Below are 17,744 nucleotides of genomic sequence, written 5' to 3'. Positions count from 1 at the left end.
ATATGATGCTATTTTGTCCCTCATGCAGGTCGAGCCTGATGTATTTCCCTGAATCCATTTGTAATAAACATATTGAACCGAAAATCGAGGCAATGAATCAAACATTGAATCGAGCGTTTATATTGAACAGTATCGATATTTCGGTGAATCATTTCAGTCCAATGGTACATCATAATGAGTAGATTATTCCTATCAACGAAGTCTCGGAGGATATAATGGTTTTTAACCCATCTGTCAGTCCGTCAGTTCCTTTTTGTCATTGCAACTTTTCTGAGACTGCTGAACAGAATTTCGTGAAACTTTGTAGGTAATAAGAACACTGTGTATATGTGCATATTCCCAGGAAATTCTGATTCAATAATTTTTCTGGGAGTTATGCCCCTTTTGAACTTAGAATTTCGAGCTTGTCTCACTCTGTCCTCTTGTCCTCTGAGACAGCTCAACAAAATTTCGTGAAACTTTGTAGTTAATAAGAACACACTGTGTAGATGTGCATGCAGAACTCCAGATAAGTTTTTACCACAAAGAGTATTTACCCCCTGATTTTCAAATCAAAGAGTATTTTGCTTTTCAGAAAAAGTCAAAAGAGTATTTTGTTAATTTACTGATTATCTTTGCTGTTTCCACTAATACAGAATTTGATCACTTAGTCTAAATATAATCAGATATTATATGACTGAGTGTCTGACATATTAAAATTTAATACCAAACAATATCAGTTTCAAAGTCTAAAGTTTTTGTGACTTTCTATAGCAATAAATTTTAAAATTCAGACGAACCTAATACTGCCCATATATATTTTTGCACCTTGTTTTCACTGCAAATTACTGTCGGATTCCCCTCACCTTGTACCGTTAACCAAGAATAGGTTTTATTCCATCTGTGTAAAACGAGTGCATGTGTGACGGAAGTCGGTAAATAAATGTGTGACTCCCTTTCTTGCAAATACTTTCAAATAGTTAGCGAGACAATGCTGCAGGAGCGACATTTCAGTAAAAACTTGGAAAGTTTAACAGAAGAAATATATATCGTTTGTCCGGTACCATTTTCTGTGCCATTAATCAATCGTTTACGATTGATAATATAAGTTTTTATGTGCTTTCGATCGCACCCTACCTGTTTACTTAAGAAAGAAGTATAACAATTAGGCTTATGCAGTTGTTTATTGAGTTACCGCTACGCATTACTTTACGAGTGTAAAGCGTATTTACATCCGAGAATGCATAATTGTACGCCTGATTTTAAACTTTAATGCGTATTTGGTCAAATTTAATGAGTATTTACGCTGATACGCACCTTATCTGGAGCTCTGTGCATGTTCCCAGGAAATTCTGATTCAGTAATTTTTCTGGGAGTTATGCCCCTTTTTAATTTAGCATTTCGAGCCCATCTGTCCTGTTCTTGTCAGCGAAACTCTTGAGACTGCTCAACAGAATTTCATGAAACTTTGTAGTTAATATTTCTGGGAGTTATGCCCCTATTGAACTTAAATTTTGAGCCTGTCCATGCAGTGATTTTTTAGATCCATTTTAGGTCCGAATATTGGCCCTTTCCCCTCCCAAAAATTACCATTCCCCCCCACCCCCCCAATTTAACTTGCACTTTGCCCAATAATAAAAACTTGTGAAAAACGTATTTGTTAAATAATAAGTTCAATATGAATACTTTATGTATGACATACATGGCAAAGACGCATCAATTTTAGATTATTTATAAAGAATAGTCAAAAATTTTAAAAGCTTAAAGAAAAGAAAGTTAAATATGTAAAAATATAAGAAGAATGACATCAATTTGTGTTTGATATATTGTTTGATATGATATATTTAGCATATTTACATCCCGTGGGGATCCGGGTTAGAATAGGTCCTCAGTACTCCTTGCTTGTCACTACATGTAGGGGACATATTTCAAGCCCTATAGAATCTGTAAAATTCATGGGGTTCCGGGGGCTTCGCTCCCTGAGCCCCCATCAGGGTTTCGCACTGGACCCACTGGTTATAGTATCAAGGCGTCCCCAAGACCCCCTGCCTCATGAAGTTGCGCCCTCTAACCGTGATCCATGGATCTGCCCCTGCATCTTACAACATGCATGCAAAAGAGCATGTATTTCATTAAAGACCCCCAAAAAACACGGTATGGTTGCTCCACGGATCACTGAATGTGGGCGGAGCTTATCCATGGTCAATGTTATTTACCTGGCCAAGAGATAGGTTGTTGTGTATATTTTTATGATATACACAGGAACTTTCTCAGGTTATTACAAATTATGCTTAGTGTCTTGATTTGTGCAAAAAAAAAAAAATTAAAATTTCTACCTACATGCATACCGCATTTCTATTTCCCGTAAACCTTCAAACTTGGTCATATTTATGTATTGCAAATGACAGGTTTACCCCATTTCTAAACCTTTGCTTTTTAAAACTTCTAATTAAATTGTTAAATATCGTATATAAATAATTTCCTAAATATAATATTACCCGGCGTTTCCGGGCACTTCCTGGTGTCCTGGGAGTTCGCGGTGTCGTGGGTGTAGTAGGTAAAATATCCATGTTTCGAGAGAATGAATAAATCCAAGTAGATCTGTGTACATGTACAACCAAATGAAGAATGATCAAGATACCCCTCAATTTGGGCCGTCTGTAGGGTTTCTGTAGCTGTAGTGTTTGCGTAATGGTGGTATTCCAAACAGAAGCTGACACCAAGTCTACCCCCCTCCCTTCCTCTCTCTCTCTCTCTTTAGGGTTTCTGTGGACGTAGTGTTTGTGTAACGATGGCATCCCAAACAAAAGCTGACACGAAGTCTACACCCCCTCCTCTCTCTCTCTCTTTAGGGTTTCTGTGGACGTAGTGTTTGTGTAACGATGGTATCTCAAACAGAAGCTGACACATAGCTAGTCAACCCCCCCCTTCTCTCTCTCCCTTACTCTCAATCATTGACTAAATGAGTAATTATTGTCATATGTATGCAACACTATTGCCATGCCATATTATTTCATCTATATTATTGCTACAGTTTTACACATCTCTCTCTCTCTCTCTCTCTCTAAATATAAAATGTGATAAATTATAAATAGCTCAATAACTCTCTCTCTCTCTCTTTATAAATATAAAACGGGCTAAATTATAAATAGAAATATCTCAACTCTCTCTCTCTCTCTAAATATAAAGCTGTGATAAATTATAAATAGAAATATCTCAGTAACTCTCTCTCTCTCTCTCTAAATATAAAGCCGTGATAAATTATAAATAGAAATATCTCAATAACTTATTTATGCTTTTTTACTATTGTTTGCTTTCTGATTGTGTAATTTATAATCCATGTGGTATCTCAAACATAAGCATTTTTTAAAACTACTGTAACAGTTTTACGCATGGGCAATATAACCATTATACATGTTGATGTGCTGTGCCAATAAAGAATAACTTGTGTTTGTTTGGTTTGTTTTTTATTATTATTGTTTGATTTCTGATTGTTTAATAATACATGTATAAAAATGGAAAGAGAAAATACGATGATAAATTGCATTGTGTAGGGGACATTAGAAATTAAAATATTCTAGGTGTCAATGCTATCAAAACTCAGGTATACTGGGGCTTTCCTCAAGATCTGAAGACTGCCAGTCATCATTAGCCATGATTGTTATCAAAACATCTTTCTTGGGTAGCTGTAGACCAAGGTCTCTGCAAACGTCAATCAACCTAAGCTCTATTGTTAAAAGTTTGATTGACCAGGGGCTTATCATTGATCAAGACACAGGTAAAATTTGGGGGCGTTAACTTAAAGTTGGGTCTTTAAGCTATGGTACCTATTATGTTCCAGATCCCCAAAAGGATTCATATTTGCAATGAACAAATCACTAATGGCAAAGATTGAAAATTAAGAATTTCACATAGCAGAAGGAAAGAAAAAAAAAAATTAAAAATAGAACTTATTTTGTATTAATCATTATTGATTTAAAATTTGATTTTGGGGGGGGGGGGGGGGGGGGGGGGGGGGGGGGGCTTTTAATCAAGCATCAGAGATTGAGACCTTTCACAAGCAAAGGAAAGAAAGAGAAGGAAAGAGATATTCAATTCATATAAATTGAAATATTTAGATATTTATGAATACATTTACTTGCAATTTCATATAAGAAGGGAATGGAACCCCCACCCCCACCCCTCCCATGACATGCAACAGGCAAGTGTTTACCACTACCACCACCCAGCTAGAAATTCACTTATACACACAGCTTATATAAGCAAAAAAATTCGGTTTTTAAACAATTCTTAAATGCCTTACCAAAGGGCTAATAATTCACAGGTATCTGAATGTATATCAGTAAATAAATATAAATTCTGAAAAAAGTCTATATAAATGTGTGTATATATATACTTACGCACTGGTTTAACAATCTTACTAGGTGATGGGTGCCGTACGTTGCTGGTTCGACCCCGGGCTGGGGCGAAAATTTTCAGTACCTAGTTGTGATTATTTAGTGCTTATTAATTAATTGATTATCACATGTATTGTTTAGATCCTAGGGGTAAACGTAAGGTTGGGTGTTATAATTGTTTGTTTGTGCTTTATATATATATACACACACACCAGGTGTGCAACGACATTTTGCCCCCCTCATTGATTTGAGTTTGATTTTTTATGACCCCCTTTGAAAAAGAGGGGGCATATTGTTTTGCAACTGTCGGTCGGTCGGTCTGTAGACCACATGTTGTCCGCTCAATATCTTGAGAACCTTTCACTTGATGATAATGATATTTCATATGTGGGTTGGTTATGAGTAGAAGAGGACCCCTATTGTTTTTCAGGTCCAAAGGTCAAGGGTCAATCTACTGTGGACATTGGAATATAATGTCCGCTCAATATCTTGAGAACCCTTTGCTTGAAAAACATCAAACGTAGCACACTGGTACATCCTAAGGAGTAGATGACTCCTATTGATTTTGAGGTCATATGGTCAAAAGTCAAGGGTCAAACTGGGCATAGGAATATACTGACCATTCAATTTCTAGAGAACCCTTTGCTCGACAGACATCAAACTTGGTACACCAGTACATCTTCAGGAGAAGATGACCCCTATTGATTTTGAGGTCACATGGTCAAAGGTCAAGGGTCAAACAGGACATTAGAATATACTGTCCGCTCAATATCTTGAGAACCCTTTGCTTGGCAGACATCAAACTTGGTACACTGGTACATCTTCAGGAGAAGATGACCCCTATTGATTTTGAGGTCACATGGTCAAAGGTCAAGGGTCAAACTGGAATTAAGAATATAAAGTCCGCTCAATATCTTGAAAACCCTTTGCTTGACAGACATCAAACTTAGTACACTGGTATATCTTCAGGGGAAGATGACTCTTATTGATTTTGAGGTCACATGATCAAAGGTCAAGGGTCAAACTAGACATGGAAATATACTGTTCCTTCAATATCTTGAGAACCCTTTGCTTGACAGACATAGAACTTGGTACACTGGTACGTCTTCAGGAGAAGATGACCCCTATTGATTTTGAGGTCACATGGTCAAAGGTCAAACTGGACATAGGAATATACTGTCCACTCAATATCTTGATAACCCTTTTGCTTGATGGACATCCAACTTAGTACACTGGTACATCTTCAGGAGAAGATGATCCATATTGATTTTGAGGTCAAAAGTCAATTGTTGAACTGGACATAGTAATATATTGTCTCCTATATTTTAAGAATTATTTGCTTGATTGACACCAAACTTGGTACACTGGTAAAGCATAAGGAGTAGATGACCCCTATTGAATTTTAGGTCACATGGTCAATTCACTCTTGACATAGGAAGATATTGTCTGCTCAATATTTTGAATTGATGATACTACTATCAATTAAATGATGTGTGTGTATAACCCTTTTCAATTTTGCACCATGGGGGGCATATGTGTTTTACAAACATCTCTTGTTATTATTAAATTTTCCGAAACAAACCTATTCTAGGACATAGTAAAGCTCAGAAATGATTTTCCTTCTCATCTGTCACTTCAGAGGTCTAAACTCCCTTGCAACAATCCAACAACAGACATATTTTATCGATATGTTGAACATTCCCACCAAGGCATGGCTACCAAATTGAAGTTTAAACGAAAGTCTTTTTTATCAACAGAGCTCAATTACTTTTATGTTAGTCCTACATAGCCCAAAAAATTATATTAATTCATAAAATAATTACTATCTATTTTTCACACGCAGTGTATTTTATATGTGTGTATATATATTTATATATATATATATATATATATAAATTCTGTCCGTAGATCTCAAACTGGAAGTTGTTATAGTAGATGAATCGTCTGAAAATGTTAAACGGTAGGAATCAATGAATAAACAAGTAGTTTACAGACATGGGGCTTCGTTTAAGGTGCTGAAAACGATAAACCAGCAAGGACAATGTCTATTTTAAAAAGAGACTTATATCACAAAAGTGAGGATGAATAGCAAACTAATCGTAAACTGAGACTTGAAGTTAGGGGTGTTTGAAATCTAGTTAGGTACCTTGTGGTATTATTAAGGAGAGGGATCCCTGTATGAAACAAGTGCCTGTGAATGGACCTCTATTTTGAGGTCACCTCTTTATAAAGGTGACTTTTCTGAATCTCATGGATGACTGTTTAATACAGGTTTGACTGTAATCTTTAAATTGGCCTCACAGTTGTTTTAATTACAGCTGTTGTATATAATGTGCAGTTACTAGATTTAACTTGTGATGTATTTTCTTTAATAAATGCAATTGTTTTGTAGATCACCAGAAACTAGAACGGGAAGCCAGAATTTGTAGAGCATTAAAACATCCAAATATTGGTAAGAAATTTGAGGATCTAGGCACTATGAAAATGTTACTTTTATTGTGAATGTTTTTTTAAAAAAATAGACATTTCCGTACATATTTGAATGAAGAAATGAAACATGTCATATTTCCATCTTTATTTGAAAATGCATAGTGCATATCTCAAAATTACAATCCATATAAATGATCAACTTTGCATACACAGTATGCATGAAACATGAAAGCACAACTATATTGGCAAGTGTTGTTCTTGTTGCCATGCCAGCAGGAGATGCATCATAGCTTAGACATACTTTCTGTTGGACAGTCCATTTCCTATGCAGAGAATGTTGCACAGATAATAATACTTTATAAAGCTTCTGTGCCATTAATCAAATATCTTTTGGTAAAGTCATCTAAATGTGGTTAATGCATTCAGTTCTCACACTTGTAATTATATGGTCTGTTTGAATGACACACTGGAAAACACTAACTTTCAAAAGTTTCTCTGAAGGAAACAAAAAATGTTCATGAGAAATCATGATAAGAATACATTAATTATTAAATACACGGGGGATTGTGTTATAGATACAGTCATGCTGCACTGAAACATTTTGGAGTAATGTCATTGGCTACATTTTATTGTTAGTAATATAGAGTACCATGTCATTTTGAAGTCATTTGATGGTAATTCTTTTCCTTATACTTTATCTTTTACAGTTCGGTTACATGACAGTATACAAGATGAAGGTTTCCATTATTTAGTGTTCGACTTGTAAGTAGTAGTGTTTTCCTTACAGTTTTGAAACTGTGTCAATTTTATTCATATAATCTACAGACTCTTCACAATGAAATGAAGTGCTGCTTTTGTTATTACCAGTGTCTTTATTTAATAAGACAATATCTTTGCAGTCAGTTGTAATTGTGAAAGATCATGCATTGTCAAATTTGTCTGTATCGAGTCAAGTTGTCCATCGTTGTGTCGTGACAGTTGATATTTAGTTAATATTTCTGACTGCAAGTCTAACATTAAGCTTGTATGTGTCACAAGGAGGAAGAATGATAAAGAAAAGTGGAAACAAAATGTAATTACTGGATTTTAATTCAAAATCTGTTTTGATTTCTTCAGAGTCTTATAATTGGATTCTAGTTCCAGTTTTCCAACACAAGTGTTTCAGGTCTGAGTGAGTTTCACTCTGATCTATTCCAGTTAATTAGGTCACATTGCACAGAAGATCAGCTGAAAATATCAAAGTTGTTGTCAAGCAAATATTATATAAAATTTTGGTATGTTTATGACAGTAAAACTCGCATAACCTGAAAAGAAGAGCAATGGTAAACCAATGGAAGCCATTCATAATCTAAATGTCTGATGTTCAAGGATCATTGCCTGAATTATATAATCACATTAAACGATATCGCATAGTGTTAAACACTTATGGTCGATAAAAAAAGTGAAGCAGGAGCTTGTGAAGACAAATACAGCTACATGGGAGATCTTGAATTTTCACATGGAAATTGCTACATATATAATTGACAATTTTATGTCCCAAAAATTGAAGTGAACTTTGGTTTTGGTCTGTCTCTCCATCTGCCTGCCTATGTTGGTGTGTATCTAACCTGTGTCATAACTCCAGATATGATACAAACTCATATTGGTTAACTGGATCCAATTGAACAAAAGTTATTTTAATTTAACTGACAGGTAATGTTCAGTCAAGCTACTACGGTAGTATATAAATATAAGAGTTAAGATAGCTCTACACTCGTGGAACTTTTCCATATGGGTTCAAACTAGAAAAATTGTATTAATTTCTACTTGATATGATTCAATCAACAACAAAAGAAAATATTTGTGTTTCCACCTTTTTATACACCCGTCAAAGACGGGACATAGTATGGTCTGGACCTTGTTGGCAGGATACAGACCGAACCGTAAGCTTCAGGATTTTACAACTGGTACATTTGATCACCATGATGAGAGGAAGATGCCTATTATTTTTCAAGGTCAAAGGTCAAGGTCGTAGTATCACTTAGTAGGAAAACCTAGTAGGAAACCCTTGTGGGCAAGGATACAAACCGAATTGTAAGCTCCAGGATATTACAACTTGGGATATATGATCACCATGATGAGAGGAAGTTGCCTATTGTTTTTCAAGGTCAGAAGTCAAAGGTCAAGGTTGTAGTATCACTTAGTAGGAAAACCTTGTAGGCAGTATACAAACTGAACTGTTGGGGATAGGACCGTCAAACTTTGTACACATACACTTTATGCCAAGTGGAGGATGCCTATTGTTTAAGGTCAAGGTCATAGTAACAGGATGCAGACTGATTCGTTGGGGCAAGGACCATTAAACTTGGTACACATACATCTTATGCCAAGTGAAAATATTACATAGCTAGTACATGGATGGTCTTGTTTTTCGATGCAAAGAAAGTAGTCACACCCTGATAATATGCTGATACTTGAAGGCAAGTTCTACAAATCATGGTGTAAGAAAAACACCCTATATTAGCTTTTCATGGGTGTATTATGTACCGTTGGCTGTACTCTTGTTAAAGATGTCAGCCATATCTAAATGGAAGAATATATCAATATCAGAAAATTGCACATTATTGTTAAACAGTGTAATAAAAAGGACATAAATTCTGGTTAAATGACAAATTTTTAATGTTAAGAGTTTTAAAAAGCTGTTACTTTATAAAAATATTATATAAATAATACATGTTGTTGAAGGTAACAGAAAATGTTCACCCCAAGAAAACCATTGTCAACCGAGCCCGTAGCTGAGGTTGACTATGGTTTCTTGAGGCGTGAAAATTTTCAATGTTACCCTCAACTACATGCAATATTTGTTTTATTATACTGAATGTTATATAAACAACAAAGCAGAAAGGCTTATGTCTGTTGACATTTGATCAATCATTGTCATGTGATATATCGTGTATATCAATGTTAGTGCTGTGTTTTATCGAAAATCGTATTGCAATATATTGCAATATTTAAATTTTGTATTGCAATACATCACAATATTATAACAATCTTTATGAAATAAAACAAAAACAGTTATCTTCAGATATTTCATTCTACTTGAAACACTATAGATAAACATTGACAGATGAATTGATGAATTGAAAAATGGTTCAAATTACTAGATTTTTTAAGGCTATATGTTCAGTTATTGCTGAAGCTCTTGGGATCTTACTAGAATATTTCAATTCAAATCCACCACTCATCATTGTGGAAAGTGTAACATGACCCGGGGGAAGGGGAGTTGGAGATACAACGTGACACGATCCCGTTTTCTGTTTATTTTGACTCGAATTGATGTTAAAATTGCATTGGTGCCTCCGCATTTGACTGGCTAGATATGTAGTGCCAACGATTTTGATACAATAATCACATACAGGTCCGTGTTTGCCCAACTCTTTATTTTGTATTCTTTATTATGCCCCCTTTGAAAAAGAGGGGGCATATTGTTTTGCAACTGTCGGTCGGTCTGTAGACCACATGTTGTCCGCTCAATATCTTGAGAACCATTCACTTGATGATAATGATATTTCATATGTGGGTTGGTTATGAGTGGAAGATGACCCCTATTATTTTTCAGGTCAAAGGTCAAGGGTCAATCTACTCTGGACATAGGAATATAATGTCCGCTCAATATCTCGAGAACCCTTTGCTTGAAAGACATCAAACTTGGCACACTGGTACATCCTAAGGAGTAGATGACCCCTATTGATTTTGAGGTCATATGGTCAAAGGTCAAGGGTCAAACTGGGCATAGGAATATACTGACCATTCAATGTCTAGAGAACCCTTTGTTTGACAGACATCAAACTTGGTACACCAGTACATCTTCAGAAGAAGATGACCCCTATTGATTTTTAGGTCACATGAGCAAAGGTCAAGGGTCAAACTGGACATAGGAATATACTGTCCGTTCAATATCTTGAGAACCCTTTGCTTGACAGACATCAAACTTGGTACACTGGTACATCTTCAGGAGAAGATGATCCCTATTGATTTTGAGGTCACATGTTTAAAGGTCAAGGGTCAACCTGGACATAGGAATATACTGTGTGCTCAATATCTTCAGAACCCTTTTCTTGACAGACATCTAACTTTAAATAGTACACTGATGTATATTCAGGAGAAGATGACTCCTATTGATTTTGAGGTCACATGGTCAAAGGTCAAGAGTCAAACTGGACATAGTAATATACTGTCCACTCAATATCTTGATAACAACCCTTTTACTTGACAGACATCAAACTTAGTACATTGGTACATCTTCAGGAGAGGATGACCCATATTGATTTTGAGGTCAAAAGTCAATAGTTGAACTGGACATAGTAATATATTGTCTCCTATATTTTAAGAATTATTTGCTTGATTGACACGTACCAAACTTGGTACACTGGTACAGCATAAGGAGTAGATGACCCCTATTGAATTTTAGGTCACATGGTCAATTCACTCTTGACATAGGAAGATATTGTCTGCTCAATATTTTGAATTGATGATAATACTATCAATTAAATAAGGTGTGTGTGTATAACCCTTTTCAATTTTGCACCATGGGGGGGCATATGTGTTTTACAAACATCTCTTGTTTCCTTTTAGGAGTTCTGAGTTGATCACTATTCATTATCTTCACCTTTTCATACAGTCATATTTGTTACAACTATTTTGTTTTCTTTTTTTAGTTTGAAGTAATATATACTATATGAGCCTTTGCTCTTTCATTCAGACATTCACGATCAGTTTAATTCGCTACTATTTTCAAACTTTAATTCAGGGACAGGTAAAAATTGGAACATCACTCTGCCTATTCCGGAGAATATTCCCCGGAATAGGCTTAGTGATGTTCCGATTGGGGTAGGTAATTTATTTAAGGAATTTTCAGAATATTGAACCCGAAATGGTGTTTACAAAAAATTATCGCGATACACATTGCCAACAGTGGAATCGGGATTTACCGGTTTACCAGTAATATCGCACAGCACTAATCAATGTGGGTATTCACGTTTATTACAAATGCTCAAACGACGTCGTCTAACAATCTACAGTGAACCGTACGCGCATAAATTTGATGCATGTGATAATTTGTATGATATCACCCATTGTCAAGTACTGTTACCCGTTGCTAGATACTATCACCCTGGAGCGCGTACTTTCTGTTCTCAGAGAGTAACAATTATGTTTTTTCAAATGCTTCACGACCAATCAGATTTGAGTAATTTATATGAAATGATTATTGTTAATAGATAAAACGTCGCCAATATATCTAAATGGCAAGTTGAAGGCCACAGTAAGAGATTTTTTTCTCATGTAGAAGGTTTTGAATAACAGTGATTTCCTTTTCCAAGCACCCTGCGTTAAAATTAAAGTCATGTCTTATGGATATGACTTTAAAAATGGAGGTCACATGTCATGGTAGGTGTTGGCATGATAAAGAACCCTCGCTGTTATGGTCCGAAGCTCCAGGTATGGGTCAAAATTTGTATCACTTTACGTAAAGCTGGTGACATCTGTATAGGAGAGAAAAATTCTTAGATGCGATGTAAAACATCATACAAACAAATCTACAATACTATAAGCATTTGATGCTTGTGATAACATTTACATATTTGTGTTGTTTTAAATTATGATGTTTTATTCAGGAAGATGGTGGTTTAAACTTCCTACAGCAACAGATAGCCTCCAGAAATACAAAATTTGCTGTGCTGTAAATAAAAAGTGATTACTGAGTGTATAGTAAATTTAATGTTTGATTTTCTTGGAAGTGCAAGGAAAGAAGGCATTCAGGCTATGAGGAAAAGGAAATGATTGAAGTACAACTATTTCCTCTATTCGTTACTCTTTGTATAGGAAACGTTAAGAATACCAAGAATAAATTCACAAAAATACTTACAGAAATTCCTTATTTCATATTAACATACAATGTAAGCTTGATAAGGAGACATATTATTGTATTTTATAAAATGCTAATCTGTGTGTTACACCCTACAGAGTTTGAAATTACTTCATATCTGTAAGTCCAAGAGTAGTAATTCAAAAAACATGTCAGACGAAATTTTCTTAATGGCACTAGTCCATATGGACTAGCGAAAATCCGTATATTTTGAATTGCTTAAGATTTTAGCAAATTTGTCGGAGTCTCTTAGATGTTTGAACTTATGGTTAAGTGTTTGCGTGGCAAAACATGCTGACCTTCCAAACGTGAACATTTATAAAAGTAGTTATGTGAGTAACTTGGAGGTTACTGTGTGCTTCTGAAGATCTTGAATGCAAAATAAAGTATGGCTGTCTTTTTCTACTGTCACAATAAATGACAGAAACTGAATTGTTTGCAACTTCGAAGTGTTTGATTAAATAAAATGAATAAATGAATTTTTGGGATCATTTTATGTGATATACTGGACGAACTAGTGAACTTCTGAACATTGATAGTCACTAGTCCGTATGGACTAGAGCTTGAAAAAGTTAATTTCGAACCCTGCCCTATAGGGCTTAATAGGTCACCTGAGTCACACAGGTGACCTATTGCTATTGGTCTATGTTCATCACCGCGCATAACAATTGAACATTTCTTATTTTCTTCTTGATAACTACTACTAAGTATAAAGTATCTTTGAACAAGGGGGATATCAATTGTAAATTTCAGGACTCCTGCACACCCCTCACCCCCCAAGACCTTAGGGTCGAGGCAGAAACAGCTAAAAATTTATCAATTTTCAAAACATTTCTTCTTTACAACCACACAATTATTAGAGAAACTAAATGCATAGTCATGTAGAGCTGGAAAACCTCTAAGGTACTAAATTAAAATCAGATAGATATTTAGAAGGAGCAGGTAGCCCTTTACCAAAATTGTAAATTTCATGAACCAGGGGTAGGGGTAAGGGTTTTGATTCCAGGGTTGGACCAAAATTGTCATCGTGATTGAACATTTTTAACTTCTTAATAACTACTATTCTAATTCTTTTCAAATATGGTATGAAGCATAATCGGCACAAGAGGGATATGAATTGTAAATTTCAGGACTTCTGCACCTATGGGCCTTGAGGGGAGGGAAAACTCTCCAAAAATTTACTAATTTTCAAAATTCTTCTCTAAAACCACACATCTGTAAGAAAAAACTAATTGCATAGTGATGTAGAGCAGGAAGGCCTTTACCAAAATTAATTTAATGATCCCAGGGTACCAGCTAGGGGTATGGGATGGGGCCAAAATTATCATAGTGATTATTGTCTTTATCAGTTAAAAGACGTCCAACATATTTTGTTACCTAGCTGCCTTCATAATTCACTTAACTAATCAATAAAAATGAAAGTTTTTAATTTTATAATGATTTGTTTTTATTTGTTTATTGATAATGAAAAAGGAGCAACTTACCACATCAGACATGTATATTCTATATTCATTTTAAAATGGGTCACTATTATTTCTCTTAACATTTTGTTTTTTCCTAAAATTACCATATTATATGGAAATTATCTAATGTTTTAATCACTCCCATGAAGAGCTGAAATTCCTAGAAAAAAAACCAAAGCATGCAGGCCATGTTTACTGTTCTATGCAAACGATTCACAAAGCATGCAAACCATGTTTACTGTTCCATGCAAACAATTCACATAGTGTGCAAGCCACACTTAGCATTTTGTGCAAACTATGTAGGCCAATCATACAAAGGGCCGTGTTTCGTGCAAACTGTTGTTCCATGCAAACCGTTCCTCATTCTGTGCAAACTGTTCAGAGTTCTTTGCAAACTGTTCAGCATTTTGTGCAAACTGTTTAGTGTTCCATGCAAGATTTGTATCATTCTGTGCAAGTGGTGTAGTAATGCACTTCAGGGTCTGTCCTAGACAGTGTTATGACCCTGAACCCAAGTCAATTTACCAAGGTCGAGGTCACTGGCTACAGAAAATTAATTTTGTAATAAGGAACACTAGAAACAATGGTCTTCAATTTTATCCCCCCCCCCCCCCTCTAATATCTTCTGATGACATCCAGTTCCCAGAGTGAACTATGAACATGCATGCAATGATTTTTATTAGGAGCATATATACTAATAATTCTTTCTAATGTGCCACTTTTATAAAATAAACAATTATGGCATTAATTATAAGTGGTTAACAATATTGTTTGCTTGGTTAAATACCTTTGTTTCAAGTTGTCCAAAAAGACTGGACTGTTATTCTTAAATGACTGTTAAACAAACATATATGCAAGTAGTCTTGCAAAACACAGAACCTCCACAATTGAAGTATATTTCTTTGGGAAAGTGAAAGACTATGAAGAGGTCACCTATATTACAGAATATAAAGGTAGCTTTTTACTGGTTCCTAAAGGTGACTGTTAAATACAGGTTTTACTGTATCTAAAGACAAATATAAAGCAGGGAATTGCAATTTGAATGATTTATTGAAAAGATTTCTCTCTGAGCTTTAGTAAGAACTATGTGTCTAGTTTTTTTAATAAGGAATAGTCTTATAAGATGGCTCAAAGCTCCTTGAAAGAGTTTCTCAAATCTGCACTAAATTATTTTATGAAAGATATGATATGCAATAAGCACATATGCGAAAGAGGCAGAAAATGTGCAATTTGGGATTAAAAAACCCAACCAACAACAGGTCACCGGAGTAAACTCAGGTGACCTATTGCAATATGCCGGTTTCGAGATACGTCTGAGTTATTTCCCTTTGGAGAACTCTCGTACATAGTAAGGCACGAAAGAATTTGTTTACTTGCGGGAGTGGGACAGATATTCATCACAGTGTAAGTGAATGTACTCAGTAAGTTTCTCATACGCTGTTTGATAACCCAAATTCGACTGATAAACTAAGTAAGTGATAAGTATTTAGTGAGTAATTAAATACATAGAATTCTTATCCTATCACGTTATTTCGCTGGTCATAAGTACCATATCCAAGATATTTCTTGCAAATATGACATTGTTTGTATGTTTCCTCTTCGGTAAAACATTTCTTTCGATAGTATTTAGTATTTCCCACATTTACATATTTAAAGAGAAGCCACTTTTAATACATTTCATCGTCTTCCTTGTTGGCTGCATATCCACTCTGTCCCACTTAGGCATTCAAAGTTCCACTAAATGCACCTCCTATACAGAAGAGTTCGTATCTCGAAACTGGCGTAGTGGTTGTTGTCGTCCGTCACTTTTTCACTAGTATTCAGTTGACCGATAAGGCCTGTGGGCCTCTTGTTTCAATAGATATGAACAAAGGACTGGTGCCGTGGATTTGAACTTGGCATCTTCGGTCACTAACCTGATACTTTATCCACTGAGATACAATGATAGACAAACAAATTGATCAATGATATAAATAATTTCACAAAACATTTAAATTACCATTTTGTGGTGTATTGTTATAAAAAGTATAAGTATTGGTGTAATGAACAACTTTATGAAACTCTTGAAAGTATGACCTGCATGATCTTTGACAGATGTTTCTTATTGCAAATTCACATTGATCAAGATCTTTTTTTTTTTTATACATGGCTTATTCATGAAGTTTTACTACCCAGGGCTTGTTACATCTTTTGGGTGCCAAGACCTGAATTGATTTTGGAGCATATTTTCCCAGAAATGGCACCTAACTTTTAATGACTTCTCTGCAAAACAAGAGTATGTTTGTTTAACAGTCATTTAAGAATAACAGCCCAGTCTTTCATTCTTGTAATTAGATTTGACAAGCAGGAGCCAGAATCAAAGAATTTGCAGAAACTCTAATTATTAAGACATGCAATCAGGCCCCTGTAAGAATGTTTATAAGGTTATTGATTAGAGATACAAGGCAGTGACAGAAGGTTGGTTCCTCAATAATGCTAATCATAGGATTTTTTCATTTAGTCACATGAAGGCTACTTGCCCTCCCGTCAAAACTAGTGATTGGCAGTCTATTGCCAACAATCAAATTTCGATCACTGAAGGCCTTCTGATATTGATTACAGTATTCATAATCGATTTAATAAAAGAGAAAAAATACATGGTGTAAAACACAAAATAACCATGAATGACTTGATATTTTTCACATCTCTGTGAAAACAATATGGCAGCACCAGAGAAGTGTAAACGATTACCAATGAATGATGATACAAATACTAAACGGACAATGAATGATGATACAAATACTAAACGGACAATGAATGATGATACAAATAATAACCGTACAATGAATGATGATACAAATACTAACAGGACAATGAATGATGATACAAATACTAAACAGACAATGATGATACAAATACTAACCGGACAATGAATGTTGATTCAAATACTAACAAGACAATGAATGATGATACAAGTACTAACAGGAAAATGAATGATGATACAAATACTAAACGGACAATGAATGATGATACAAATACTAACAGGACAATGAATGATGATACAAATACTAACAAGGCAATGAATGATGATTGAAATACTAACTGGACATTGCTGTGCCATAACAAGTTACAAATCTAGTTTGAATTTGGTTTTGGTCCGTTGATTTTTTACTGAGTCATGGCCCTTGGACATGAATTATCAGTTTTCCGCACTTTCTTTCTCTGCTTATTTTCTCGATCTTTAAGGTAGATCTTAAAGTTTTCCAGACCTATTGCAATTGGTTTGCATTGTTCAGGGGACAATTTTAAATTTGAATGATGAGAAATTAACAGTTGTGAACAGGTCAATGCTATCAAAACTGTGGTATACTGAGCGTCCTCAAGATCTAAGGGATTTTTTAACATGACTACCCTCCATACTTTATGACTTGTAATTTTCTAGTTTTTGATGTAATTAGACAAGTAGCTCCCATTGCCAGATAGACAATTGAGAAATAAAAAGTAATATACTGTCAGGAGATGTGCATTTTGTTACATTGAAGAGAATAAAGTAGGTATGATGAAGTGTGTACTTTGTACTGACACTTGAAA

The 17,744-nt window shown here is 35.1% G+C and overlaps 1 protein-coding gene across 15 annotated transcripts in view; it reads left to right on the top strand.

The window, feature by feature from the left end:
- LOC125670618 (calcium/calmodulin-dependent protein kinase type II delta chain-like) overlaps positions 1 to 17,744 on the top strand; it is a 106,091-nt gene that overhangs the window by 18,151 nt on the left and 70,196 nt on the right. For all 15 annotated transcript variants that reach the window (XM_048905891.2, XM_048905884.2, XM_048905887.2 and 12 more), the window contains exons 3-4: positions 6,769 to 6,828; positions 7,514 to 7,568. In XM_048905891.2, the coding sequence (XP_048761848.1) occupies positions 6,769 to 6,828; positions 7,514 to 7,568 (115 nt within the window). The remainder of the gene's footprint in view (positions 1 to 6,768; positions 6,829 to 7,513; positions 7,569 to 17,744) is intronic.

The sequence above is a fragment of the Ostrea edulis genome, chromosome 4 (assembly GCF_947568905.1).
Source record: "Ostrea edulis chromosome 4, xbOstEdul1.1, whole genome shotgun sequence".
NCBI classification, from domain to species: domain Eukaryota; kingdom Metazoa; phylum Mollusca; class Bivalvia; order Ostreida; family Ostreidae; genus Ostrea; species Ostrea edulis.
Note: the sequence above shows the minus strand (reverse complement) of the source record. Positions and strands in the feature narration are given on the sequence as shown.